At 43.2% G+C, this 27,254-nt stretch overlaps 1 protein-coding gene across 2 annotated transcripts in view; it reads left to right on the forward strand.

Moving 5' to 3' along the window:
• The window catches only part of PCSK9 (proprotein convertase subtilisin/kexin type 9), a 78,240-nt gene extending 51,165 nt beyond the window's left edge, over nucleotides 1–27,075 (forward strand). For both annotated transcript variants that reach the window (XM_069232605.1, XM_069232606.1), the window contains 3 exons: nucleotides 8,274–8,451; nucleotides 21,516–21,697; nucleotides 24,244–27,075. In XM_069232605.1, the coding sequence (XP_069088706.1) occupies nucleotides 8,274–8,451; nucleotides 21,516–21,697; nucleotides 24,244–24,444 (561 nt within the window). In that variant the 3' untranslated portion in view covers nucleotides 24,445–27,075. The remainder of the gene's footprint in view (nucleotides 1–8,273; nucleotides 8,452–21,515; nucleotides 21,698–24,243) is intronic.
• The last annotated feature ends 179 nt before the right edge of the window (nucleotides 27,076–27,254 follow it).

Raw genomic sequence — 27,254 nt, forward strand, 5'->3', positions numbered from 1 at the left:
TCCAACCTCTATTACTTCTTCCCCCTTGTTGCCCCCCCCCCCCAGTGCTATTTTTCCCCTTTTATATTTACAGATCCAACTCGGATCGGTAAACAAAAACAAAAAAAAGTGCACCCTTCAACAAAATGACGCGGGCTGCTGCCTCAAAGGCTTTTCTTTTCTTTTAACTATACTACACAGGATCGGGGGTGCTGTACAACATGACTAAAACTATTGTCAAAGCCAGTAGGCCCAAAAGGTGAGACTTATTGGCTTTGCCAATGCTTGTTCTTTGCATGGCATTTTGACCTACAACATCTCATCATAGTCCATGGTAAAGCTTGAGTGAGGTATTACGTAGTACAGGAGAAAATTTATCTGAGAGCGTATATCATCTTGTTGAAGGACATGCTGTAAGTCAAACTACAATGCTTTGAACATTGTCCTAAATAGCAACACGTTTGGATAATAATGCTTCTTATTGATGCAATGACTGACATATAGAGCTGAATACAAACATATATATATATATATGTATATATATATATACATTCTCCACATACAGAGGCTCTCCAAGGAATCACATGTAGCACTCTGCGAGCTGTAAGCTTGACATTTATTTTGCTGATCGATGTGTTTCGGCAAAGCTGCCTTATTCGTGTCAATTGTATGGAGACCGTCACCAAACACTCTTTAAATACGAGCCCATTTACTGTAATGCAATAATGAATCATAAACGGTGAGAGAGGACTGCCAATACGCCAACAGAATGGCTTTTGATTGTCCGACATTGCAGCGTGTAGATTTAAATATTCAAATAGTTACAGTTCTAAAGCCCCAAATAGTTAGTTTGTACCTCTAGTAAATATTGTTCCCACATTAAGTGCAGGGCATGTTATATATCAAAGCATACCCGTGGGCACCTATAGGCATGTTACCGAGAGGCAAGTTTTGCAGCAAAACGTGGCTAATAGCATTACATTTAAGAATTGGAGCCGGCACCCTGGAAAGGGATATTTAAAGCAACGAATTGCACTGCATGCTTTGACAATAAAAAGCCATTCAGTTGGAGTATTGAGGGCTATAAGGTCCATGAATATAGTATTAAAAATTATATTTTTCATTTTTAGACCAATGGCATTTTGGGGTGTTTACAAAAGGATATTGAATAAAAAGTATCCAATAATATATAGATATATTTATATACCGTGTTGTAGCATCGCAACATTGTTTTTTTAGATTAGTTTTATAATCCCTGCACCAGTCCAGCTTTCTAGTATTTGTAGATGTTTTGCTGGCAATGCTGAAATGTTCCTTGTTTTCCTATTGTTTGAGTCACCAGTATAATAAATTGCTTGTAGCATGTGTGGCTGTAGATACACATGTGCTCTGCATGCTCCTAACATTTACTGTTGGGCTCAGGTGATTACAACTTCTTTTTTTTCGAAGGAGTCTTTCGAGTCACAAGGTCATGGTGATTTCTCCTCCTGTCGTGGATACACATGGGCACTGACTCCATTGCTAGATTGTTTTTCTTTACCTGTTGGATGTGATTCATTGTGCTCCCTGTCTCAACGAGTTTGCCGGTTCCCGTCATGCCCTTGGGGTCCGTTTCCTTCCATCCCATATGAGAAGACTCTTCAACCCGTTTCTTCAAATGGTGGCAATTCTGTTCTTCCAGTACATCGTCATCGTACGGCCAGGCGCATTGGCGCCCTTAGGCCACCTCGTGCTCTGTGCTTCTATTCGGTGAATGAGCACCCCGGGGCAATACAATAGACACCTTTCAAGAGATGTCCATAGTGCCACTCTAAATACCCCTGGACTGACCTCCATCTCTTGCCATCTACAACCTTTTCCTCTTGCTGGATCACAAAGAGAGCTGCTGTGACTTTGTCCGGCATTTTGCAGTAAGAAAACTCTGCACCAGCACCAAGACTGATTATGAGCGCACAGCAGTATGGCCAAATCCTCTGCAGAGACACCGGATATCTTCAGTGAGACTAATCCCCTCACTGCCAAGAAGGTGAGCCACCCGATCTTCCTCCACACCAGCCAACTTCTCAGTTCCTCAACTCCGATGTCTCAGTCAGACAAGAAAGAACTCATGGAGGAGAAAGAGCAGGCTTGAGAGGACGCTCCATCCATCTCAGATGTTTCCGCTCCATGCTTGAAGACTGCGTATCATGTGAGTACTGTTGATACCCAAGCCTCCAAATCTCACAAACGGCCGCACGTTGGAGCTGAGTTGTGCCCCACTTTCAGTGTGTCACCATGCTCCAAAGCAAAGCCTTGGAGCTGAAATAAGACCATTCCAAGGCCCCGACCCTTGGCCACCCTCGAGCCTGTGGACACCTACCAGTACTGAATCTTCAAAGCCAGCTTTTTCATCGATGTGAAGCAGCCTGCGCCAAGACCAACTTGGGATCTGAGACCTAGTCTTGATGTCGAGGATCGCCCCATCCTCGAGAGGCTGCAGTAGGAGCTTGATGAAGATCATTATCCACCCTTGCACAGGCAAGATCTCTGCCTTGGCAAAGATCCGGCAAAAAAACTAGGCTTGCCTCCGAGTAGAGGTCATGTCAGCAGACACTTCAATGCCTCTCTTGCCTGCTGAGAGGCCCAAAGACTAGGCCTCTGTCTTTCTTCTCCTCCTCCTACTCCACCACCATCTCCACAACCACCACCTCCCTCACCTCCTATGCCTTCACCACAGGGATCCCCGGAGCCATTCTCTGGTACTGGCAGTATTACCCCTTATTTCTCAGATGAGGACTTAGTCCAGAAACCTCTGGGAATTTGTGGGAGGATTACGATATAGATGCTCAGACAGTTCCACTCAGGACCTCCCCACCAGATGACACCTTGGCATACTACAGCGTCATTCAGTGCATGGCCACCTATCATAAGGTACAGATATATGCAACCTCGAGCAGTATGGCTTTTTTGTAGAATTGTTTTCAAAGACAAAACACTCTTTCAAGTATCTCTTGATGCTCAAGGCGAGGATTAAATCCACCTCTGAAAAAGGAGTCAGTGAAAGCTTGTGTGGTGATGACACATATCGAAAATAAATATAACCTGGCACCCTCTGACACACTCTATATCCAGGGTTGTGTCCCACCAGTCTCCTTTATGGTTACTACTGCTGGGAATATGGCAGCAGCCCAGGCAACTGGGGATGCTATACCTCCTGACAAGGAGAACAAGGGGATCGATGCTGTTGTGAGGCCACACACTTGCGCATTGCCAATTCATTAGGCCTCCTTTTTTGTTGTGATAGAGCCTACTGGGAGGAGATGGAGGGCGCCTTCAGCATCTCATGATCAGTATCACAAGCGAGGGGATGAGCTAGTGGATGAAGGCAAGGGTGTTTCCAATACAACCATGAGGTGTGCACTGAATGGGCAGATACAGCAGCCCGGGGGGTCAACACCTCGATCATCCTTCAGCACCATGATTGGCTCTCTGTGTCTGGCTTCAAGCTGGAGGTGCCATAGCACCTTGTCAAACTGCCTTTTGTCAGGAAACACCTGATGACACCATGCTTGAGAAGATCAAGAGAGACACAGAAACTGCAAGGGCGATGGAAGCCTTTCAGGTTTCTTGATGCAGGGGATACTTTCGTAGGCAGCAGTTAAGAGGGAGCTCCAAAGCCAGTCCTGCCATTGACAGCAACAGGGTTATCACCCACAGGGTGACAGAGGTTTCACACATGAGGGTCCTTTGGAGGAAACAGTTCCAAGAGCTGTGGCATAGGCACCCCTATTTGCTAAGGGGATGTTCAGGTGCTCCTTCTCAATGGAGTCATAGAGCCAGTGCCCCATCAACATCAGAGCAAAACCTTTACTCTGTATACTTCCTCATTCCCAAGAGGGACAGATCCCTCAGATCAATCCTCAACCTCTATCATCTCAACAGATACATCTAGTAAGGGCATTTCTACATGATCACCTCACAGGATGTCACCCAATACTGCAGCAAGGCGGTGTCATGGCCAACTAGATCTGAAGAATGCATACTTTCACATCCCAGTCCAGTCAGCTTATCGGTGCTACCTCTGCTTCATGGTAAGTTGTCAGCACCACCAGCCCAAGGTACTATCCTTTGGCGTCACCATAGCCCCAAGGGTCTTTACCAAGTGTTTACCTGTGGTTGCCACTCACCTCAGGAAGGGAGGAACTCACAGCTTCCCCTGCCTCGATAATTGACTGATCAAGAGCTGAAGCAGAGAGGAATGACTAGCCCACAGTCAGACTGCAAACTCATTGCTGCTCAGCCTGGTCTTCACGGTTCGCACCACCATGTTGCACATGCAGCCCTTCAAGTTCAACCTTTCTTAGGATCAGTACTCAACTCTGTAGTGAGCAAAGGCTTTCCCAGCCTCCAAAGGGTACTGGCATTCCAGCAGCTCCTCCCTCTTTTTCAGCCCCTCCGTTCACTTTCAGTTTGCACTGCAATGCGCCTTCTGGGCAATGAGAGTGCCCCATGCCAGACTACATATGCACCCGCTTCAGGAATGCCTCTCAAGTCGTCATAAGCGAAGGGTCAGTTGGAAGATCTAGTGTTGGAAAGGGTCAGCACCCATTGCCCTTTGCAGTGGTGGAACTACAACAATCTGTTGCAGGGCAGGTCCTTTGCAGACTGAGGCCCAAATTTATACTTTTTTAGCGCCGCATTTGCGCTGCTTTTTGTCGCAAAATCGGCGCAAACTTACAAAATACAATTGTATTTCGTAAGTTTGTGTCGCTTTTGCGTCAGAAAACTACGCAAATGCATTGCTAAAAAAGTATAAATAAGAGCCTGAGTTTCACAAGTGACTATCACCATCGACCATGGGCTCATCTCTGGTCGACTTGGGAGCACACCTCGATAGGACTGTCCAGGATCTGTTGCCACCTCATTAAAGGGGTCTCCACATCAACCACCTCAAAAGTGCATGCCCTTAGTGTACATTGGAAAGTCTTTAGGCCCTCTACATGGACTGGCTATGCTGATAAGTGGAAGTGTGTTGTCCAATACTGTACTGCAAAGCACATAAACCTGTTTATGCCTACAGTGAAAGGCATTATTTGCTGCTTCCTACACTTACAAATGTAAAGGTTAGCCTACACCTCAGTCAGGCTACACTTAGCAGCCATTGTTGCATATATGCAAAACACATATAATTAAAGCCTTTATGGAGGGTCTTAAGCATGGCATTCCACCAAGGGTGCCTCATCAGACTTATGGGATCCCCACTTTGAGCCACTGCATTCATGCCTATTGCATTTTGTTCTCTCGGAAGGTTGCCTTCTTGGTACCTGCAACATTTCTGAGACTTATTAGCCAAGTACAGGCCCTTACATTGCAGGCACCTTTCTTCCAGGTATATCAGAACAGGGTGGTTCTTATAACCAATCCAAAATTATTACACAGAGTGGTTTCTTCATTGCACCGTAACCATACCATTGAACTCCCAGTTTTCTTTCAACATCCCCTTGGTAGCTGAAAGGGCATTTCATATATTTGATCTCAAGCGTGCTCTTATGTACTATATTGATAGAACCTTTTGTCTACTTACTTCCAATTTTGCTGGAGTTGTGCCTTTTAATGGCCTTAAGACTCTGTGCACTTTACCAGTGCTAACCAGTGCTAAAGTGCTTGTGTTCAATCCCCTAAATATGCTTTGATTGGCATATACCTAACTGGCATATTTAATTTACTTACAACTCCTTTGTAGAGTGGTATACTATATGCCCAGGGCCTGTAAATTAAATGCTACCAGTAGTCTTGCAGCACTTATTGTGCCACCCACTTAAATAGCCCTCCAAAAACATGTCCCAGACCTGCCATTGCAGCCTGAATGTAGTGTCACGCTGCCATGTCGACTTGGTATTTAAACCCTCTTGACAAGCCTTAGACTCCCCTTTATTAAATATAAGTCACCCCTAAGGTAGCCCCTAAGTAGCCTGATGGGTAGGGTGCTGTGTAATTAAAAAGCAGGACATGTAATTTATAAGTTTTACATGCCCTGGTAGTGAAAAACTCCTAAATTCATTTTTCACTACCGTGATGCCTGTCCCTCCCATAGGATAACATTGGGGATTCCTTATTATATTTAATAAGCTGTAATTCCTACTTGAGAGGGGGTAGATAGATCATGTTTGGTACATAATAAATTGTAATGATAAATACTCTTTAACGGTAAAGTCAGATTTTTCGTTACATTTTGGAAAATGCCACTTTTAGAAAGTTGGCATTTTCCTTCCCTCTGCCCTTTGTGCCTTTAGCCTGTCTTGGGTCACATGACTGGGTGTAGGTGAAAGTTAGATTTTGTGAATTTGTACCACAGTGGTACAATAGAGGGATTAGGTGTGCCTCAATGGGCCATCTGTTAGGAGGATGGGAGGCACAGCCCTACTTACACCCGAATAGCCTGTGCTCTGCCTTCACACAAAGGACCTAATGACCCTGTATTGTCATTGCAGCCAGCCTGCAGCCAGGGCAAGGAGTACAGAAATTCCATGTACTTCAAAGAACCTTTCCAGAAGCTTCTCCCACATTCCAGAGCCAAGGCACTAGGATATATAAATAGGATAGTCAGACCGACTCTGCAGTTCACTACCGGACCTGTGGAAGGACTCTAAGGGGACTGCCTGCTGCTGTGACCTGCTGTACACTCTGCCAGACTGCTGCTGCTGTACCCGGAATGACTGATTTGCTGTCTGGAGCCTGCATTGAACCTTCAGAGGCCAGCCCTGCTTCTCAGCCCAGCATCTACACCTGCACCCAGGACTACCAAACGTGACTCCAAGGGCTAGGTTGCTGGCCTCCTGTTCAAACCCACAGGGACATAACCGGCCCCATCTTGAACCTGGATCTGAACCAAGCCTGAGTGAATCCTGAACCCCCAAGAGGTGTCCCATCAGTCCTGGGTCCTTGGTTGTGCCCAGCTAACCTGTTTCTAAAACTTAGGACTTAGACAAAATTTGGCCAAAAAGTGCTCTGCGAACCAGTAGGAGATGGGTACCAACTTACTCGCCTATCTTCCCGAGGTACATCGCCATATTGACTTTGCGGCTTCTCCCGCTACATTCTTTCCCACAGCAGCAGTCCTTTGCCAGAGGGGTATCGGACCTCATGGAACTGTCATTGGCTACAGCCTTCTGCCTCATCCCGCTGGAGTTTTTCGACTTCAGTTTTGGTGACTAAGTCTGAACATAGAAATCTTCACAGTGGCTTCGACCCAAGGCCATCTGACAATGATGCTCCCTCTTTGAACACCTCCCGCAGCCTTGCCAACTGAACTTTACCTTCTCAGACACTTTTCTTCGTAATTTTTTCCAAGACCTAAGATAAGTGCTGACCAGGCTGAATCCACTTCTTGTATCCGAACCACACTCCATCGTGGTCGGCCTTTTGACTTTGACCCAGTTTCGTGCGACCGGGTGTCTATGGTTGGCACTTTGATCTTTAAGATGTTATTTGGATCCTTAAACTTTAAAAAATCATAACTCCGGTTCTACTGATTTGATGTTTGTCGTTTTAATGTCAAATAATTTACTAACGTTTACTTAATTTTTTTCAGTTGGCTTGGGATTTTTTCTTGTGTTCTGTATTCACTTTGTTACTGTTTGTGTGCGCCATAAATACGAGATTACCTTTATTTGACTGCTTTTCGTGCCAGGGTTAGGCACCGGTTGACTCAGTGACTCTTTGTGGTTCACCCTGCAAGAGACTGTACCTTTTGCTTGACCAGTGCTCACACCCCAGTCAGCCAATGACCCAATTTCTCACAGTAGAGATTGCCAACTGGATTGTCAAATGCATCCCACAAATAGGGAGCTACAATGGCCTTTCTAGGGAACATACTCATAGCAGATATTTGTAAAGATGCCACTCCAAACACTTTCTCAAAAGCATTACTGTGTGGATATTTTTGCCAGGCAGGAGCCAGAGTTGGTCAAACTGTCTTCAGGGCTAGCCCCTGCTTAGGGGGATACTGCTTTGCAGTCAATGCAGAACATGTGTATGAAGAGCCACACAAGCTACAAACAGATGCTTACAGAGTAACTACCATAATCCTTCCTTATTCCTGCTTCACTTACCCTTTGCCTGTGGTCACTTAATGAAATCTCGATCAATTCAAGATCACAATATCACTGTCCAAGTCAGTTTGTATCATTTCAAGATCACAATATCACTGTCCAAGTCAGTTTGTATAATACATATGTATTCCTTTAACAAAAGCTCACTAAAGTAAGTTTTACTTTAAAATATTTCATATTATCATATTTTTTCTAAAATTATAGGTTCATGAGGGCAAGAAGCGGTGTGTGGCTCACAATGCTTTTGGTGGTGATGGAGTATATGCCATTGCAAGATGTTGCGTTTGGCCAAAAGCTGAGTGTCATATTGCTTCTAGTTCTCCATCAGAAGATGGTACTGGGGTGACGGCTAGCTGTTCAAAGGATGAACACATTTTGACAGGTAAGATGTTAGCTTAACTTAAATGGTTTTGATATCTGTGCCATGAGAGTCAATTCTAATAGTCTGTCATTATTGTAAATTGTATTTGTTTGCATGGCAGCATTTTAGTAACGTTTGCCATTTGACAATGTATCTGCAAAAGAACCTGATCTTTAGTTAACAACTGTACCTAATGTGTGCCATTGGTTGCCAGTGGGTAATCTTCCTCACTTATTTCACAGGACAGGTCCCCTTTGCCACTTCCTAAACTGTCCCGGTTCTTGTCCGCAGACTGGAGCTACTTTAACTCAGAGAGCAAGGGACCGAGTTGCCACTTTTCCAAAAAACACAAAATATTGTGATTTTGGTTCTTATTTTTAGGCTCTGCAAAGGCCCGGGTCTGATACATAAATAGAACTTCATATAAAATCATCCATATTCATTTGTAACATGACTTTCCTCTTTTTGTTTACTTTACTTTTCATCAGGGATCATTAAGGTAGATCTATCTAGAGCACATGTTAAAGTACTTTTTTCTTATATTTCCTGTTTGAAGTATGTAGTGGTAAGGGGAAAAAAGACCGACTTAGGTGATTTTCTTAATTTTTGTACTGGCAGAGGCATTAAAATAATGGTCATACTCGTAGAAAATCGACCAGGCTATAAGCCTGCCAAGAGAAGATAGCAGAGGAGTCCTTTTTCATTTATACAGCAAAATAAGTCCAGCGAATACATTGGACCTTTACTGTTTGTTGCATTGGCAGTCCTTCTTCTGTTTTCACTTAATGGAAACAAATGAAGGACTGTAGTTCTGCCTTGTGGAAGGTGTGCATGCTCCTCTCTGGGCATGTTGAATACTAATTCTTTCTTTTATGGTAATGTGGTCGAGCAGTTAGGCTTATCAGAGGGTAGTGTAAAGCATTTGTTGTACACACACAGACAATAAAGTAAGCACACACTCAATGACTAACTCCAGGCCAATGTTTTTTACATAGCAAAGTATATTGTGTTACTTTATTTCCAGAACCACAAGATTCAGTTTACAGGTAAGTACATTTGCAAGTAAATATCAAGCATATGTGTCAATACCACTTTGTTTCAATTTGGCAATTGAAAAGGTTTTCGAATAAACAGCAATAATCTGTTTTAAAAGTTTACACTGCAATTTTTTGAAACAGTTCTACGAGGGAAGAAAAGTTAGCACAGTTTCAAGGTAAGTACAAGACTTACAGTTCCAGTCTCCGGGGGTTAGGATGTCCACAGGCTGGGGTTCAAGTCAACCTCATACACTCACCACCAGCAACATGGGGTCGGCTGGGTGCAGGGGTCAGAGTTGAGGTAGATTTAACATAGGCTCCTATGGAGACTGGGGGCACTTGGAATCAGGCCTGCTTGCAAGTAAGTACCTGCGTCTTTGGAGGGCAGACCCAGGGGGTTTAGAGGAGCACCAGGGGGGCAACAGGTTAGCACCAAACACACACCCTTAACGGTGCAGGGACGGCCGGGTACAGGGTGCAAAACACAGTATTGGGCTTCCAATGCTTTCCAATATGGGGACCCTGAGGGTCACAAAGATGCTGCAGACTAACTCCAGGGGGTCGGTTCCGGGAAACCAAAGTCTGGAAAAGAAGGAGGGCCACCTGCTGGACGGTGCTGCACTGAAGGTTGGATTCTCCAAGTCCAAGGGGCTGCGTGTGCAGGGGTACCTTTTGGCATTGGGAATCTTCGTCTGGTTCTCTCACAGTCAGGGGGGTCCTCCGGATTTAGGCTGCAGGCATCGTGTTGACAGGAGGGGTCAACCCAGGGTGGACACCAGGTCAGTATTACCTGGGGACCAGCTCTAGTCGGTTTGAACACGTGGACATGGGCCGTCTGGTGCGGAGTGGTTAGGACTCGTGGATCCGGGGTGGCTCTGGAGTCCTTTGTTGGAGTTTCTTTCTGGACAGGGTCCACTGGAGTTCTTGGTCCTCTGGGGAGCAGGCAGTCCTCTTGAGGCATTTAAGAGGTTGCTGGTCCTGCAGGATGCACCTCCTTTTTGTAGCAGGGCTTCAGAAGCAGAAGACAGGCCTGTAGGGCTGGGGCCAAGTCAGTTGGTGTCTTCAGTCTTCTCTGCTGGGGGTCAGCTTAGGAGTCCTTCTCCTTTCTTCTTGCCTTCTTCTTGAGGTCGCCAGGAATCTGACGAGCTAGGTTCAGGGGAGCCCTTAACTCCTGGATTTAGAGGTGTTACAGGGGTCAGAGGGCAGTAGCCACTGGCTGCTGTCCCTGAGGATGACTACACCCTTCTGGTGTCCATTCCCTTTGGGGAGGGGGACACAGACCTAACCCTATTGGACCCTGTCCTCCAAATCAAGATGGAGGATTTTGCAAGGAGGGGGTTACTTCAGCAGTGGACACCTTAGGGGTGGTCCCAGCTGAAGTGGTCACTCCTCCTTGTTTTCCCTAATTTTCCCATTGGACTTGCCGCCAAAGGTTAGGCTGGGGGTGGGTGGGTGGGCGGCTTCTCCACTAGCTAGAGTGCCCTGGGGCACTGTAACAAGAGGCCTGAGCCTTTGAGGCTTACTGCCAGCTGTTTCAATTGCTGCAGGGGAGAAGTGTGAACCATGGGTACTTTTTACAAGGGGTTGAACTGTTTGTCAGGGTGTGCCAATTGTGGAAGCAATGGTACATTTTCAGGGAAAGAATTCTGCTGCTGGGGCCTGGTTAGCAGGATCCTAGCACACTCTCAGTCAACTCAGCATCAGTATCGGGCACAAAGTGTGTGTGTGTGTGGGGGGGAGGTAACCATGCCAAAAGGGGCACTTTCATACAGTTGGGAACCTGATGTACCAGTTGAACGGTTGGACGGTGCCCTCCAAATCAGCCTAGTGAAAGGGTTTCAATGGCCCAACTTGTGCATGTCAAGTGAATAGAACAGCTCTTTTACAAGGAGTGACATCACAGAGTCACACTGATAGTCTTAAATATAGCATGTTAAAGCCTTATAATATAAAATGCTGAATAACCTTAGATGTTACACAACTAGATAAAAGGGAGGGAATTAAGATATAGAGACTATTGTTGCAATGCCAAAGTCCCCCCAAATAATCCTCTGCCTTCAATTGCTGTGTCATCAGGTCTCTATGGGAGTACGGAGGGGAATAAAGGTACCCCTTTGAGCAGTTCTGTGCATGCTAAAGACTCTTGTTACCGTTCATCTGGAGCTAAGAATTTCATGATTTTCTCAATTGCAAGATAAAACGCTGCAGACCTACAGAAAAGTGCACACCAAAATGGTAGACTATTCTAAGTGAATAGGTGGGATTTCTGTTTGTAAATGATTCCAAACCATTGCCGCATATAGTGTTGTGGGTGGCGGACAGGCAGAAAATGCATACGTTTCCCTTGCTGTTGTATATATTCTCTCCACACATACTAAAGCAGTCTGCTTGAGACCACTGCTCTGCTATGCATTAGCTCAAGAGAGATTGTGGTTATGCTGATGGAGTCTGCTAATATCATGAGGCCCGTTCCCCTTACCTCAAGATACCCAAGAGAGATCTTCTACATGTACGAGTATTGAAAAGCTTTCTACTTGTCAATGCACAGTTGTGTGTGGGAATGTAATTCTGTACTCCACTGCGCATATATTTTGTGAGTGGTGAAGTATAGGGTTGTAACACAGACAGCTAGGTCTGCACAATTGTAGGGCTTTAGGGTGTGTGTCTGGCTCAGAAACAGTTTGTAGTAAATTAAGTAGTAGTACAGTGGTACTACTCGTATACCACAAAATTCTATTCACAAACCAAAGCGCGGATACCTTCATCTCTGCCAAGGTGGTGGAGGGATCTACACAAGTAGTCGTATGCATCCATAGTAAATGAGAGAGGAATAGGTGTACGTAGCAGTAGTAAATGATGGAGTAGAGGCTGGAAAAATGGGGAATCTTTGTTTCAGGTGGGAGGTGTTTAGGGAACTTAAGGGTGGTGGTTTAGGGAAGGGCATAGTAATACAATCACTAATACAGTCACACCCACAAAACAGTAATTCTGTTGATATAGGAAAACTGCAATTCTAAATCTACTGTAGCACTAATGGCGTCAGAACAGGTGTAAATATACTTCAGTCCGGCCTTGGTGTAACCTCCCCCATAGAAAAAAGTGGAGGCAGAGACATAAAATAACACCCCATAAGAAATAATGCTAAATTAATTGAATAATAATTTTGATATTGATTGTGTGTATGTACATATCTATATCTATATATATATATATATATATATATATATATATATATATATAGATGTTTGATGGCATGTGTAGCTGCAGATACGCATGCTGTGCATATCTCGCCATCTAGTGTTGGGCTCGGAGGGTTACGATTTATTTTTCTTCAAAGAAGTATTTTTTCGAGTCACGGGATCGAGCGACTCCGCCTCTCGGTAATAGTGCGCGTGGACATCAACTCCTTTGTTAGACTTTTTTCTTTCCACCGTCGGTTTCGGACGTGTTCCCTCTTGCTCCGGGACTTTTGAGTCGGAAACTCTATATTCTCTCAAACTTTTGTCATACCGTTCGGTGTTGTTTTGAACGTGGTTTCTTCTGCACTCAATCCGATAGTACCATTGGTATCAAGAATCACCCTTTTGAGCGCTCCCGCCCTCCTTGGGCCTGTTTGGGCCTACTGTGTCATAGCCTGATGGATCGGACTCCATTCCGATTCTGTCCTCGGTGCCATGCAAAATATCCTTATACCGACCATCACTTGGCCTGTAATCTCTGTCTTTCCCCAGAACATCAATAAGAAAGCTGTGAGGCATGTCGGTCTTTTCGATCGAAGAAAACATTACACGATTGAAGGGCACGAAGACTGGAGATGACGTCCAAGCACACAGAGTCCACCAACTACACCCTTGAAGAGGAGCAGGCACAAAAGGCAGTTTCGATCCCAGAATCCGTCTCCAACCAGGGTTCAGATGACGCCAGCCAGCCAATAGCAGCGGCGCAGAACATGAGTACACCTGCCCCAACACCAGCTTATAAAACATCAGGCAATGCCTTGTGTGCATCACTGCTGTCAAGCCATGGTTCCACCCAGAAAAATTTAATTGTCAACCAACCCTTGGGATCGGCGCCGAAAAGGCTAAAACACTACATCAACAGCTTACCACGTCTGTTTCGGTGTCGGGGTCGAGCTGAAAATTACAAACCTTAACCCCCGAACCGAGGCGACACCCAAAATCATCAGATCCAAAAGGAGTTTGCTCTGCTTCGGAGCCGAAACCTCGGCCAACAGCTTCGGAGCCCGAACATCTCGGTCCGACTTCAGAGTCGAAAACATCATCTTATACAGAGGAGACAGGGTTTTCAGCTCAAATGAGGCACATGCCCAAGACATTGACTGAACATTACTCTAAGGGCACAAAACATACCTCTAAACATCAAATGGAGGAATTAGACATTCACCCTATTTTAGAGATTATGGACAGCAAGCAGAGAAGAATCCAAATCCAGAAAGAGACTAGAAAATTATTTCTCTGCCTCCACAGACTAAAAGAAAGTTAGCATTTCAGGAGACTCTTAATACTGCCCCACCACTGGCAAAAAGTTTCAAGCTGAAGGAAAAGCTGAAACCTATTCAGCTTTCTCCACTACATTCACCACAACTTTCTTTTTCACCACATCCTCTCACTCCACCACCACCACAATCTCAAACTTCTTCACAAGAAGAACAAAGGGGTGATTCCAGTTGCACATTAGACCCAGGGGACATGTATGATTCGGATCCTATACCATCGAATGATCCGGATTTCTACCCTAGTAGACCATCCCCACCAGAGAATAACACAGCTTATAACCAAGTAATATCCAGGGAAGCTGCATACCATGAAGTACAAATACATGCAGAACCTTTAGAAGAGGATTTCTTTTTTAATAAACCATCCTCAACTCATAAGCAATACCAGTGTTTACCAATGCTTCCTGGTATGCTTAAGCATGCAGAATAAATATTTAAAGAACCAGTTAAAGCTAGGATTCTAACACTGAGGATTGACAAAAAATACAAGCCTGCACCAACAGACCCAATTTACATGACACAACAATTACCTCCAGATTCTACTGTGGTCAGTGCAGCCAGGAAGCGTGCCAATAGTCAGACTTATGGGGATTCCCCAACCCCTGACAAAGAAAGCAGAAAACTTGATGCTGCAGGGAAAATGGTGGCAACACAAGCAGCCAACCAATGGCGTATTGCCAATTCCCAGGCCCTGTTAGCAAGGTATGACAGGGCACATTGGGATGAGATGCAAGAATTCTTGCAATACCTACCCAAGGAACACCAAAAGCGGGTGCAGCAAATTGTGTAAGAGGGTCAGGCCATAACAAATAATCAGACTAGGTCTGCTCTAGATGCAGCTGACACTGCTGCTAGAGGAATTAATACCAGCATCACAATTAGACGACATGAATGGTTGAGGTCCTCAGGTTTTAAACCAGAGATACAACAGGCGGTCCTTAATATGCCGTTTAACAAAGAGCAACTCTTCAGACCAGAGGTGGACACAACCATAAAGACACTCAAGAAAGACTCTGAAACAGCAAAAGGCATGGGAGCCCTCTAAACCCCACTATTTTGGGGTTCCTTTTGGAAATCGCAATTTAGGGGAGATTTTAAAACCCAGACTGCAGAGACTTCCACCGCCCATCCAAAGCAAGGACAACAGTACTACCAAAGGGGGTCACATTTAGAGGCTCTTAAAGAAGACAACATTTCAGAGCCAGAGGAAAATTTTCAGCCTCAAAGGGTGCTTCCATACCCACTAAAGAATGACTTCCCAAACATCCCACAATCCCATATGTCTCCTGTGGGAGGAAGATTGCAACAATTCCATTCTCACTGGCAAAATATCACCACAGATCAATGGGTACTCTCAATTATCCGCAATGGTTATTGCCTAGAGCTCATCTCTGCTCCACCAAATATTCCACCTCGTTTTCACAGACTCTCTCCAAAACACACTATTCTACTAAAACAAGAGGTACAATTTCTATTACTCAAGGAGGAAATAGAAATAGTTCCCATCTCACAGCAAGGGACAGGAGTATACTCCCTATACTTATACAGAAAAAAGGATGGTACTCTGAGACCCATTCTCGATCTCAGACCTCTATATCTATATATCCTTTTAGAAATTTTTCACATGGTCACTCTACAGGATGTCATTCCCCTACTACAAAAAAAGATTACATGACTTCGCTAGATCTAAAAGACGCTTACTTCCACATTCCCATACATCAATCTCACTGCAAGTATTTAAGGTTCGTAATCTCAGGCAAGCACTACCCATTCAAGGTACTACCCTTTGGAGTGACAACAGCACCAAGAATGTTCACAAAATGTCTAGCTGTAGTAGCGGCATAGCTCAGAAGGCAGCACATACATGTCTTCCCTTATCTAGATGATTGGTTAATAAAATCCAGTACCATTCTAAAATGGCAGCAACACACACAATAGATACCCTACACACATTAGGGTTCACAATCAGTTACCAGAAATCTCATCTTCAACCAGCACAAATTCAACCTTATCTAGGTGCAATTTTGAATACTCAATCAGCACTAGCCAACCCAAATCCATAATGGATACAAGCCTTTCACTACCTTATATCACAAATGCAGGTCAATCAAACTTACACAGTAGGATTTGTCAGGAAACTATTGGGAATGATGGCATCATGCATAGTGATAGTACCAAATGCACGGCTAAACATGAGACCCATGCAACAGTGTCTCTTGCAACAATGGTCTCAGGCACAGGGTCGGCTACAGGATCTAGTGTTGTTAGACCGCCAAACTTACAAATCTCTGCAATGGTGGAAACACAACAACTTAACAAAGGGATGGCACATAATCCCAACAGATGCGTCAATGACAGGTTGGGAAGCCCATCTCAACAATCTAACAATACAAGGGGAATGGGACTCAATACAAAAAACTTATCACATAAACCACTTGGAATTATTAGGGGTGTTCTTAGCCATCAAGGCATTTCAACCACATATCATACACAAAATAGTCTTAATAAGAACAGACAACATGACAACAATGTATTATCTGAAAAAACAGGGGGACACACTCATCCCAATTGTCCCTTCTAGCTCAAACTACATGGGAATGGGCAATTCACAATTACATTCACCTGCTAGCATTCCAGGGATACACAACCAGCTAGCGCACCTTCTAAGCAGGACGCAGCAACAAATGCACAAATGGGAGATTCACCCACAAGTAATTCAATATTACTTTCAAATGTGGGGAACACCGAACACACACCTTTTCGCAACAAGCGAAAACGCAAAATGCCAAAACTTTGCATCCAGAGACCCACACCGTCAGTCCAAGGGCAATGCTCTATGGATCAACTGGTCAAGGATATTTGCTTACGCATTTCCCCCCCTCTCCTGTTAATTCCATTTCTAGTCAACAAAATACGTCACACTTCCCTCACCATGATACTCGTAGCTCCCACATGGGCACGCCAACACTGGTACACAACACTGCTAGATCAGTCAGTAGTACCACATTACAAGCTTCCAAACAGATCAAATATGTTAACTCAGAACAGCAGTCAAATCAGGCATCCCAATCCCAGTGTGCTCAACTTGGCGATTTGGCTCCTGAGGTCATAGAATTTGGATACCTACAGCTTCCATTGGAATGTATGGAAGTTCTAAAACAAGCATGTAAACCAACGACCAGACAGTGCTATGAAAATAAATGGAAATGGTTTGTATACTACTGTCAACCTAAAATATAGATCCACGTAAAGCATTGGTACAGGATATTGCTTGTTATTTGTTTTATTTACAAAAAGCTAATCTTGCCTATTCCTCTATTAAAATTCATCTAACAGCCATATCAGCCTAGCTACAGACAGACAGACAACATACCTCTCTGTTTAGAGTTCATTTCATAAAACATTTATGGAAGGGCTTAAACACATTATTCCACCTATAGTTCCACCAGCTCCTGCATGGAATCTTAATATTGTACTCACAAGACTTATGGGTCCCCCATTCGGACCCATGCACTCCTCCGCTATTCAATTTGTAACATGGAAGGTTGCTTTCTTGGTAGCAATTACTTCCTTGAGAAGAGTAAGTGAAATTCAGGCATTTACTCTAGAAGAACCTTTCTTCCAAGTACACAAACACAAAGTAGTACTTAGGACAAATCCAATTTTTTTGCCTAAAGTGGTTTCACCTTTTCACATTAGTCAGTCAGTTGAATTGCCAGTCTTCTTTTCACAGACAGACTTGACTGCTGAAAGAACTCTCCTCACTCTTGATCTCAAAAGAGCTCTAATGTATTATGTAAACAGAACAAAGGACTTTAGGAAAACTAAACAACGTTTTGTTGCTTTGCAACAACCTCACAAAGGTAATCCCATTTCAAAACAAGGATTAGCTAGATGGATTGTAAAATGTATTCCAACATGCTACCTCAAAGCAAAAAGGCAGCTATTCATAACTCCAAAAGCACACTCCACTCGGAAAAAAGGTGCCTCCATGGCATTCTTAGGAAATATACCAATGGCAGATATATGCAAAGCAGCCACATGGTCCACACCACATACATTCACCAAGCATTCCTGTGTTATCGAGACAACAAGCCAATGTTGGATAAGCGGTGCTAAAAACACTATTTCAAACTACTTCAAATCCTACGGGCTAACTACTGCTTACTTGGGAGGAGAACTGCTTTTTAGTCTATGCACAGCATGTGCATCTGCAGCTACACATGCCATCGAACGGAAAATGCCACTTACCCAGTGTACGTCTGTTCGTGGCATGTAGTGCTACAGATTCACATGCACCCTTCCTCCTCCCCAGGAGCCTTTAGTCATTGTAGTACTTATTTGTCCATGTGTATGTACATTTGCATGGACATCTTATTAACTTTTAAAATATCTATAGTTGTACATACACAATTCTTCACTCCTTACTTCACCCTCCTGTGGGAAAACAATCTAACAAAGGAGATAGATTGTACACTATCACCGAGAGGAGGAGTCACTCGATCCCGTGACTCGAAAAAAGACCTCTTTGCAGAAAAACAACTTGTAACACTCCAAGCCCAACACTAAATGGCGAGATATGTACATCATGTGAATCTGCAGCACTACATGCCACGAACAGATGTACATTGGGTAACTGACATTTACCATATAAACACACACACACATATTTATAAATTAAATTAATAAATCAAACTTAAGCAATTATTTAATATGCATATAATTTATTGAGTTAATGTGCTAGTACTATGTGAAACAATTTAGAAAAGTAAATTTATTTGCATTTTTACTTTACATTAACATATTTTAATTATTTTTTAAGAATAATAATCTTTATTAATTTTTGCTGTAGTTTCACGTAGGTAAATCTCTGCCATAGTGACAGAGCTCTACAGCTACATGTGCACAGTAACTAGCAGTAACTTTACACTTGTACATGTATTGTTGGCAGCTCTACCCTCTACCCTCTGATTTGAGGGTTTGCCCAAGAAATGTCCAAAAAAGACAAGACTCACTAGGAGGCTTAGAATAAATAATGTTACCTGGTAACCTATGAGGTAGTTCTTTTTGGGCGAGATCTTGAGGCTTTTGCTTAAATCAAGGAGAAGTTACCTGGGAACATGCTGCATAGTAGTGAACAGGATTTTAATCTAGGTCACCTGTGAACAAGGATTTCCACTTTTAAATCAGAGCACTTAAAGCAGGATCAACACTCATTTGCATATGGCTGGGCCCAAACTAACGTGGCATGGTGTGCAAAATAACAATGGACCGGGATGTGTTGCTGAGTAATTAACAGTGGCTGAGATTAATTCAAGTATTTCATCCATCACTTTTTTGTATATTTTAGTGTGTTGCTGTAAATGGGATGGGTATGGTCAGATGAGGGTCCGTTGCACACAGGTTCACTGGAACCAAACTATACCTGGCTGATGACCCCAAATCAGGGCAAAACTGGTCCTAGATTGCTTATGTTTTAGTTTAGGAAGGACCTGGCCGGGCAGTTCAGGCTGCACTGTTCCCATTGGAGCAGGGTCAAGACCAGAGGTGGCTACTGTCAGGGCAAAGCAGCGGGGTGGGGGCACAAAACAAAGACAACAAACTTAGAAATAAAATAAAAAACCTGACCCGCTGCATCGCCCCCCGCCGCGCTGCTCTTCTGGCTTCTCTCACTGCAGGTACAGGCTTCCAGCCTGCCCTGGGGCCAATCCTAATGCTCCTCTCATGCTGCTGGCAGCATGAGAGCAGTATTAGGGATTGGCCTGAGCGCCCTGGCTTTGCGCTCCCAGGCAGACTGGGAGCCTGTGCCTGCTGTCTCCAACCCGACAACACAGCTCGGGTTGGCGAGAGCTCAGTGCTCATACGTGTTTGGCCATCCTTAGACGGCCTGCCAAACACGCATTCGCACTGAGGGGAGTGCACACCACTCCCCCTTCCTGCCTGTCATCCCCCATGGCTCCATCCCTTGAAAAATGAAACAATGATAAACATTGTTTATTATCGTTTAATTTTTCAATTAACAGCTGCTGCTGCTGGCCATAGCGGAGGAGCCGCCGCTGGTCAAGACTGAGTTGCAAATGCCTGGGTCCAAGCCGGGGTGGCATGGTGTGCAAGAACATGAAGGACTAGGATGCGGCCCAGTAATTACCAGTGGCTGAAATTAATTAAACCATTCCATTCATCACTTTTTGAATACATACCTGGTGCTAGCAACCTTGCTCACTTTCTCACAGTTGCACTAAGATATTGACAGTGAAAGAATTAATGATAGCTTACATTAGAAATGACAGAAGAGTTAGGATTGTTTGATGGCTATAGTCAATCTGTGTAAACATCCAGGACCTGATATTATATCGTCAATGTTTGTGGGGCATAGTTATACTGTATACGTGTGATGTCTCATTGGGAGGAATGGATGAGGATCCCTTGCACACTTTATTGATTTTCTAGATGGGTGAATGAGATAAATATTGAAGAGGACTACGCAGGGGAAGCTCCAAATGCCATTTGGTTTGAGTCTGGAAGGATCTCCCTTTGGGTTCCTCTGAAGTGAATCTCACGCTAACATCTTAAGTGGGAAGGTAGAGTACGAGCATGTGATCTATAATGCTAAATTCTGCACCTAGAACAAGTATTATCAGGAAGAAGGTTTCTCCTTATACCCTACTTCAAGCTCATTGCCTTAATTATGGAGTAAAGTAGTTTGTGTAGGAGATTTTCGTTGTACAAATGCATCTTTGTTAGGCAGCTATGGCTTTCTTGTGGAATTTCTGTATGGCATTATGTTAGTGTTAAATCTCCCATCATTTGTCAGCGTTGCAGGGGGTGGGTGTCCAATAGCACATCGGAGTGACCGTGCAATTTTTCCACTTTCTTTTTCTGGAATCTACTGAAATAATTTTTATATTCACTTTGCCACAGAAAATCGTGAAAATATTAATAGCAACTGTCACTTCTAGTATTATGAGAATTGAGTCAGGGGGATGGTTGAGCTAATGCTTGCCGCTGAAGCATATGGGGATATGCAGGTTACAAATTTAGATGCTGGTGCAGCCGACTCAGTCTTCTGTCTCCCAAGGAGGATGAACTGAGTACTGTTAAGATCGGTAATAAGAGCACCTAGTACTTACAGTGCTTAGACTCGGCTGAAGTGTTTATGAAGCTGTAATAAACAAATGTATCATTATATAAAAGGATAGGAATTGTAATGTTCTAATAACAATAATTTACGTTGCAGAGTTAGCCTCCAACCCAAAAAGAATAAGATACATGACCTAATGCTGGTTTAGCACTGATGCACCCAAATTTCCAGGGAATGTTAATCTGAACACGTTTAGCTCCGTGACTGACTTAAAAATGTGTATAAATATTTGAAGAATGTAAAGCCTCTCTTTTTTTTGTATGCTTACACCGAAGTCTTTCTCTTGTGCTTGCTGTTTTGTGATGATGTCATACTGCACTGAGTGGCAAAGTATATTGGTTTCTTCCACGTTTGATATTTGATCATTCGGTCTGCATTCCATTTGATACAGGCTGTAGCTCCCATTCACTTTCGGCCCCATTCAGTGACAATGTACGACCAGTTGTAAGCAAACCAGATGAGAGAGACCTATGCGTGGGGAAGAGTGATGTGACCTCCCACGCATCCTGCTGCCATGCTCCCAGTATTGAATGCCACGTCAAGGAGCATACTCCAGTAGGATTCACAGAAAAGGTAAAGCGTATAGTGAACATCTAAATCCTCTTATACTGTATATCTTTTCTATTCACACAGTAAAGTTGCTCACAAAGTATTTCTCAAAAACTATACAGAAGTATTATTAAATGTATGTATTTATCATATTTCAAGTATGTTCCATTGTGCTGTTTGTTTTAGCAACTGCTCCCATGCAAGTACATACATCACAGTACATAAGGTAATTTGTCCTACTTTGCACACGCTGCCTTTATTCACCTAACCAGTCACAATGTTCTACCACGGAAGGAAAGCAGGTAGGTCCAGAAAAGTGAACCTCCAGGTTGTCTAGGGAATCTGACTAGAAGAACAGTTTAGGATGTGGCGGACTTTACTGCAAGCAAATCATTTTCATGATGGTCCTAATCACATGCATAGCATGCTCCTCTCTGGTGCAAGATCTTCGCTCATTGCTCCTTCCTATCAATGCATGTCACTTCTAAATGTATATGTAACTAAATGCATTATAAAGTAACGTTGAGTTTTTCAAAATTCTTTGTTCCTTCTTTTCAAATGGCAACTTTATTTAACAGTAAATATTGTCAATTTGTCTTCATCTGATCGATCTTTTAATGAATGTGCATAGTTTATGTTGTTGTAAGACCCATTTATTCCAAATGCTAAAATCTTTTCACTTCTTTGATTCAAGTGTCTTGTGGGATCTTCCGGGGGTGTTTTTTTTATCTGAAAGAAGACACCCCTTCGTGAGGGGTAGGGTCCTTTTCACACAGGATATTGGACCCCAAAGACTGAAAAAACATAACAAACAAGACCTTGCATAAAAATTCGTAATTCTTTTTTAGACAAGTCCGATCTAAGGAACACTCTTTCGATTGATCTGTATAGACATTGGTAAGGGTGTATTTCGGTCACTTCAAATACATTTTGCATAAATACCCTATTATGCACACACCCAGAGAAACGTAAATTTAATTTCATTCAGACATTAATTTGATCAGTCACTGCGTCAATGTGAGGATTATATAATCAGCAGAAAAGGAGAGTTAATAAAAGTGTATTACCTCAAGAGAACTTCTTCCAGCAGCACAAAAGAATCGTGAGAGGGTGTCCTATGTCCCTTGAGTCATACTCACACCATCCAAGTTTGCATATGATTCAGCTTCTTTCGGCCTGTGCTTTCCATTCACCAAAGTGAAAGTACCCAGATCCAAGTCATGTTGAGACCCTCCACTGAACTAGGGTCGAAACCTCTGACATTTATCCCAACAGAGAATAATTTGATTTACAGCTTTAGATCAGAAAAGCAGGCCAGTTCAAACATAAGAAATTACTTTTTGTTGCTCCTAAATCGTGCAGCCAATAGCCTCCCCTTGGGAATGCATGAGGAATGAGGATGATTTCCCTAAATACAGAATATTATTTCTCGTAGACCTTGTTGCAAACCTTTCTGTCTCTCCCACTTCATTTTCCTTTATTTTTCCACATGAAGAATTATGGAACTGGCCCATATGAATGTGAATCCAGATGTTTTCAGATTGCACAGATTGATTCATGGGTGACGGGTCACATGCACAATAGGAAGCTTTGAGTCGTATGTTTCTCTGTGTATGTACACGATAAGGTATTTATGCGAAATATATTTGAATTGATCCAAGAACGTCCTAATGAACGCCTACACTGATCAATCAACTGTTACATTGATTTGACTAGTCTAAAAAAAAAGACCTAAGAATTTCCGTGCGAGGTATTGTTTGTTTCGTTCTCACTTTTTTGAGCATCGGAGCACAGTCGTTCCCAGATCCTGTGGAGAAAAAGTCACCTTCAGATGTGTAACTTCCCCCAGGAGAGAAGGCGATCTCTTCTGCCTTCTACATTTGTAGTCTATCATGCTGCAATTGTTGTACAACAATCCAGTGCACTGTTCGGATGCCTGCTCGAGTTGTAACCTAAAATTGTAAGCTAAGATTTGAAACTGCATAGGCTTTCGAAGTCCCACTTTATCATCAGAAGGCATGTGGTCAGTGCCATGTGATGAAGGTCTTTGTCTGGACTTCAGCAGGCTTGCACTCTGCAGCACGTATGCATAAGGCTTTTGATCAGTCAAATAAAATAGTTTTGATCTAGGATTTGTACACATGTTTATAGTGTAATTTCGCATTTTCAATGATGGTACTGTCCTGTGTTTACTCAAATCCTAGGCTATTGTTAACAATGTAAATACAACACTAAAGGGGTTATTACAACTTTGGAGGAGGTGTTAATCCGTCCCAAAAGTGACGGTAAAGTGACGGATATACCACCAGCCGTATTACGAGTTCCATAGGATATAATGGACTCATAATACGGCTGGTGGTATATCCGTCACTTTACCGTCACTTTTGGGACGGATTAACACCTCCTCCAAAGTTGTAATAACCCCCCAAGACTGTGTGGTTGACTGCTTGACAAATTTCACTCTCACTATGTACATTGGTTGGGTCTTTACAAGTAAATCTTCATTAGCAAAAGAAAAGGAATTTTCCCAGATAAGCAGAACTAAATAAGTTTCATTGTGCTGATTCTAGGTGAGCATCTCTTGCGATGGCGGCTGGACCCTGACTGGCTGCAGTGCTTATTCGCGAGGTTCTGGGACGCTAGGAGCGTACGCTGTTGACAACACATGCTTCGTGGTAAATGCAAAAGGAGGCAAGGGGGCCGCAGCGATAGCAGTCTGCTGCAGAAGCAAGCACCTGGACAGTGACAAGCACAATACTAACTACAAATGATAATCGGATGCCCTGAACCTTCACCCTCTTGCACTGAAGCTCAAATGACATTCTCAAAAGCCACCCCTTTCACTAGCATGCAATAGGAAAACTGTATGTGCTTTCTGCCCTGCCCTTCGCCCATCCAGAAAACCTACCGATCCTTTCTGCTGACAGGCTGGCTTTTTTGGTGTACTGGCCATTTTTGCTTATGAACATTGCTCGTTAATATGGAATGATTGCTTGCCCATCAGTGCTCGAGGTTTTCTCCAAAGCAACATTGTGTAGGCCTTCTGCTTTTTTAAGTAGGACTTTACCACTATATTAATGTTTTTAAGAAGCACGCAAAGTTGAATTGAATTGAGTTATGCGGAGCTGAGAAGGGGCGGATTTCCAGATCGACCACACATCTGCAATGTTCGCTTCCAAAGAGCCACTCAAAGGCATGAAACAACACTGGTGGGATTTCTGACTCCTCGACTGTAAAATAGAGAATTGGCAGAAAGCATAAATCATGATAACGCATGTGTATAATAGTCAAACAAACATCATCCAAGTTTTAGCTTTACAGTCCCAAAACCCACCAGGTCTTTGACCTTTTCCGTTTGATATAAAGTTTGCCATTATCTTATTATACATTGGGGACACTCATTACGTCCATATGCCACCTCCTGGAAAATGTACGCTCACGAAATGATTAGTAAAAATCATTTCTGTTCTAGTGTATTATAAAGATGAAGTATTTTTATACAGATATAATGCAAAAGCTAATTTTATAACTAATGATTTACATAGTTTAGTAACCAGCACATTACCTACTGCTGGTGCTATCACTGAAGAATCTCAAAGAAAAAATCGAAAATCCAAGTGCAGCCAATATGCAAGAGCCAAGCACAATACAGATGTGACAGCTGGAGGAGGCAGTCGGGGCTTGCAAAGAAATTGTACTGTTTTTGTTTCCTCGCCTCCAAAGAGAAGATTCCTTTGATGCGGCAGCTGTTATTACTATCAAGCCATCTTCTCATCATGATGAAGTTAGCATCCTCCAAGTCCATGCACAGTTCACCACAAGCACCCCTGTGTCTGGCGGATCGTCTTTGGCTGGTTTCTCTAAAATTGTAAAAACTCCCGCTTTTTAAAGAAGTCCTTATCTAATTAGAAACGACGGTCCTGATGCAGTATGTCTGCTGATTGTGCCTCAGGTTGCCTGTGAACAAGGCTTCTTTTGGTGATGTGACTAATGTACCAATCCGTTTTACATACATTTCCTGGCAATTACAAACCCTCCTGCCTCATGAATTTTTCAGCCCTATGCGGATTGAGGGATGGAAGCCTAAACGAGACAGAAGGCCTCCTTCATCCATGAACTTTTTCATAAAGGAGGCAGTATCCCTTCAAGAGACAGTGGGTGCTTTTATTACTCAATCGGGAGGAATACCATTGAGGGGCTCTGGCAGTGGTCCTTTGGGCCACTGTCTGCTCCCTTCAATGCGCCTGTCACAATTTCAAGAGCAGAAACTCTCCCGGGGGAACACTTCCCCTCTGTGAATTAGCTTCCATTGTGAGTTGGGTGTCGATAAGTGATCAATGTTTTGCAACCGCAATTGCATTCTCAAACCACTGATACGTGGTATTGCGACTTGCAAACAGGAAGAAAATGCCCATTTTATGACCCTACTATTTGTGATGCAGAATGAGACACAAAAGATGTCAGAAATACCTTACCCGCAAACTAGATATCTTTAGTATATTATGACAGTGCTTTTTGTGGTCGCAAAGCCTGTGATTTTGTTAATCGTGGGCTTTCCAACTGCAAAAAGCTTCTGTACATCAGGTCCCGAAATGCTGCATAAGCATAACACAATGTCCAACTGCCAAGCTCCGTATACAGTCTCCCTCAAGACCATTATACAGGAAGTCAACAGTTTTGAGTCACTATACTTCTGTATGTGGGAGGGAGGCCACACAGCTGAACAACATTGATTTTTGCTGTTTTTAAATATTATTTTAAGGCAAGTGAATACTTTATTTTCTTGGTGCCACTATGGTACGTTCGAACTGAATGTGCAGGAAAGAACCCCTGTTCTGCTTTCAACAAGCAGGTTGTAATGTCTTCTTTGCCATTTTGTTTGTATTTTGTTTGAGAATGTCCTAATTGTCATGATGTGTTTGCTATGCCTTTGTTGGTGATTTGTCTTCTTGGGCTCTGAAAGCTATTCGATCAGTAAAACACTGAATGGTAGATAAAGTAGATGAATGAATGGAATCGCTTGTAGAAGGTGTTGATGGGTTAGATGTTTCTAAGTGGAATCTTCGCTCATTCTTCAGTAACTGTTCCTAGGGACCATAAGCCTTTGTTATGTAATTGCACATTATATTGTTATTCTCACTGAGTTTATTATGTGCTGAAAACAAAATGTCTAACAACTTTCGTGATCAACTGGAGTGTGTGTGAAGCATGGGTTTGGAAAACTTCCTGGACGCAAAGCTTATGCAACATGCTGTGTGATATTTGTGAATGTGTTTTTTATTTGTTTTTTAAAAGTTTGATTGTGTATTACTTTTTTATCTTGAAGCTATTTATTCTGAGTTTTGTATACGACACATTTTGTACGGAAGTTGAATATTTTGGAATAAATACACTACAACCCCCTTTGTGCTGGCAGTGATTTACTCTTTCCATTATAGGAAGGAGGAAGGGCCTTAATACTGGTTGATGATGAAACAGAAAAGCAGGATTAAATACTTGCAAACATGGGCCGCAATTTCAGCTACAGTTTATTATGGGAATAAGTACTATTAGTATTTGATTGGACTATTTTTTGATATCA

This window comes from Pleurodeles waltl, chromosome 4_2 (assembly GCF_031143425.1).
Source record: "Pleurodeles waltl isolate 20211129_DDA chromosome 4_2, aPleWal1.hap1.20221129, whole genome shotgun sequence".
Taxonomy (NCBI): Eukaryota; Metazoa; Chordata; class Amphibia; order Caudata; family Salamandridae; genus Pleurodeles; species Pleurodeles waltl.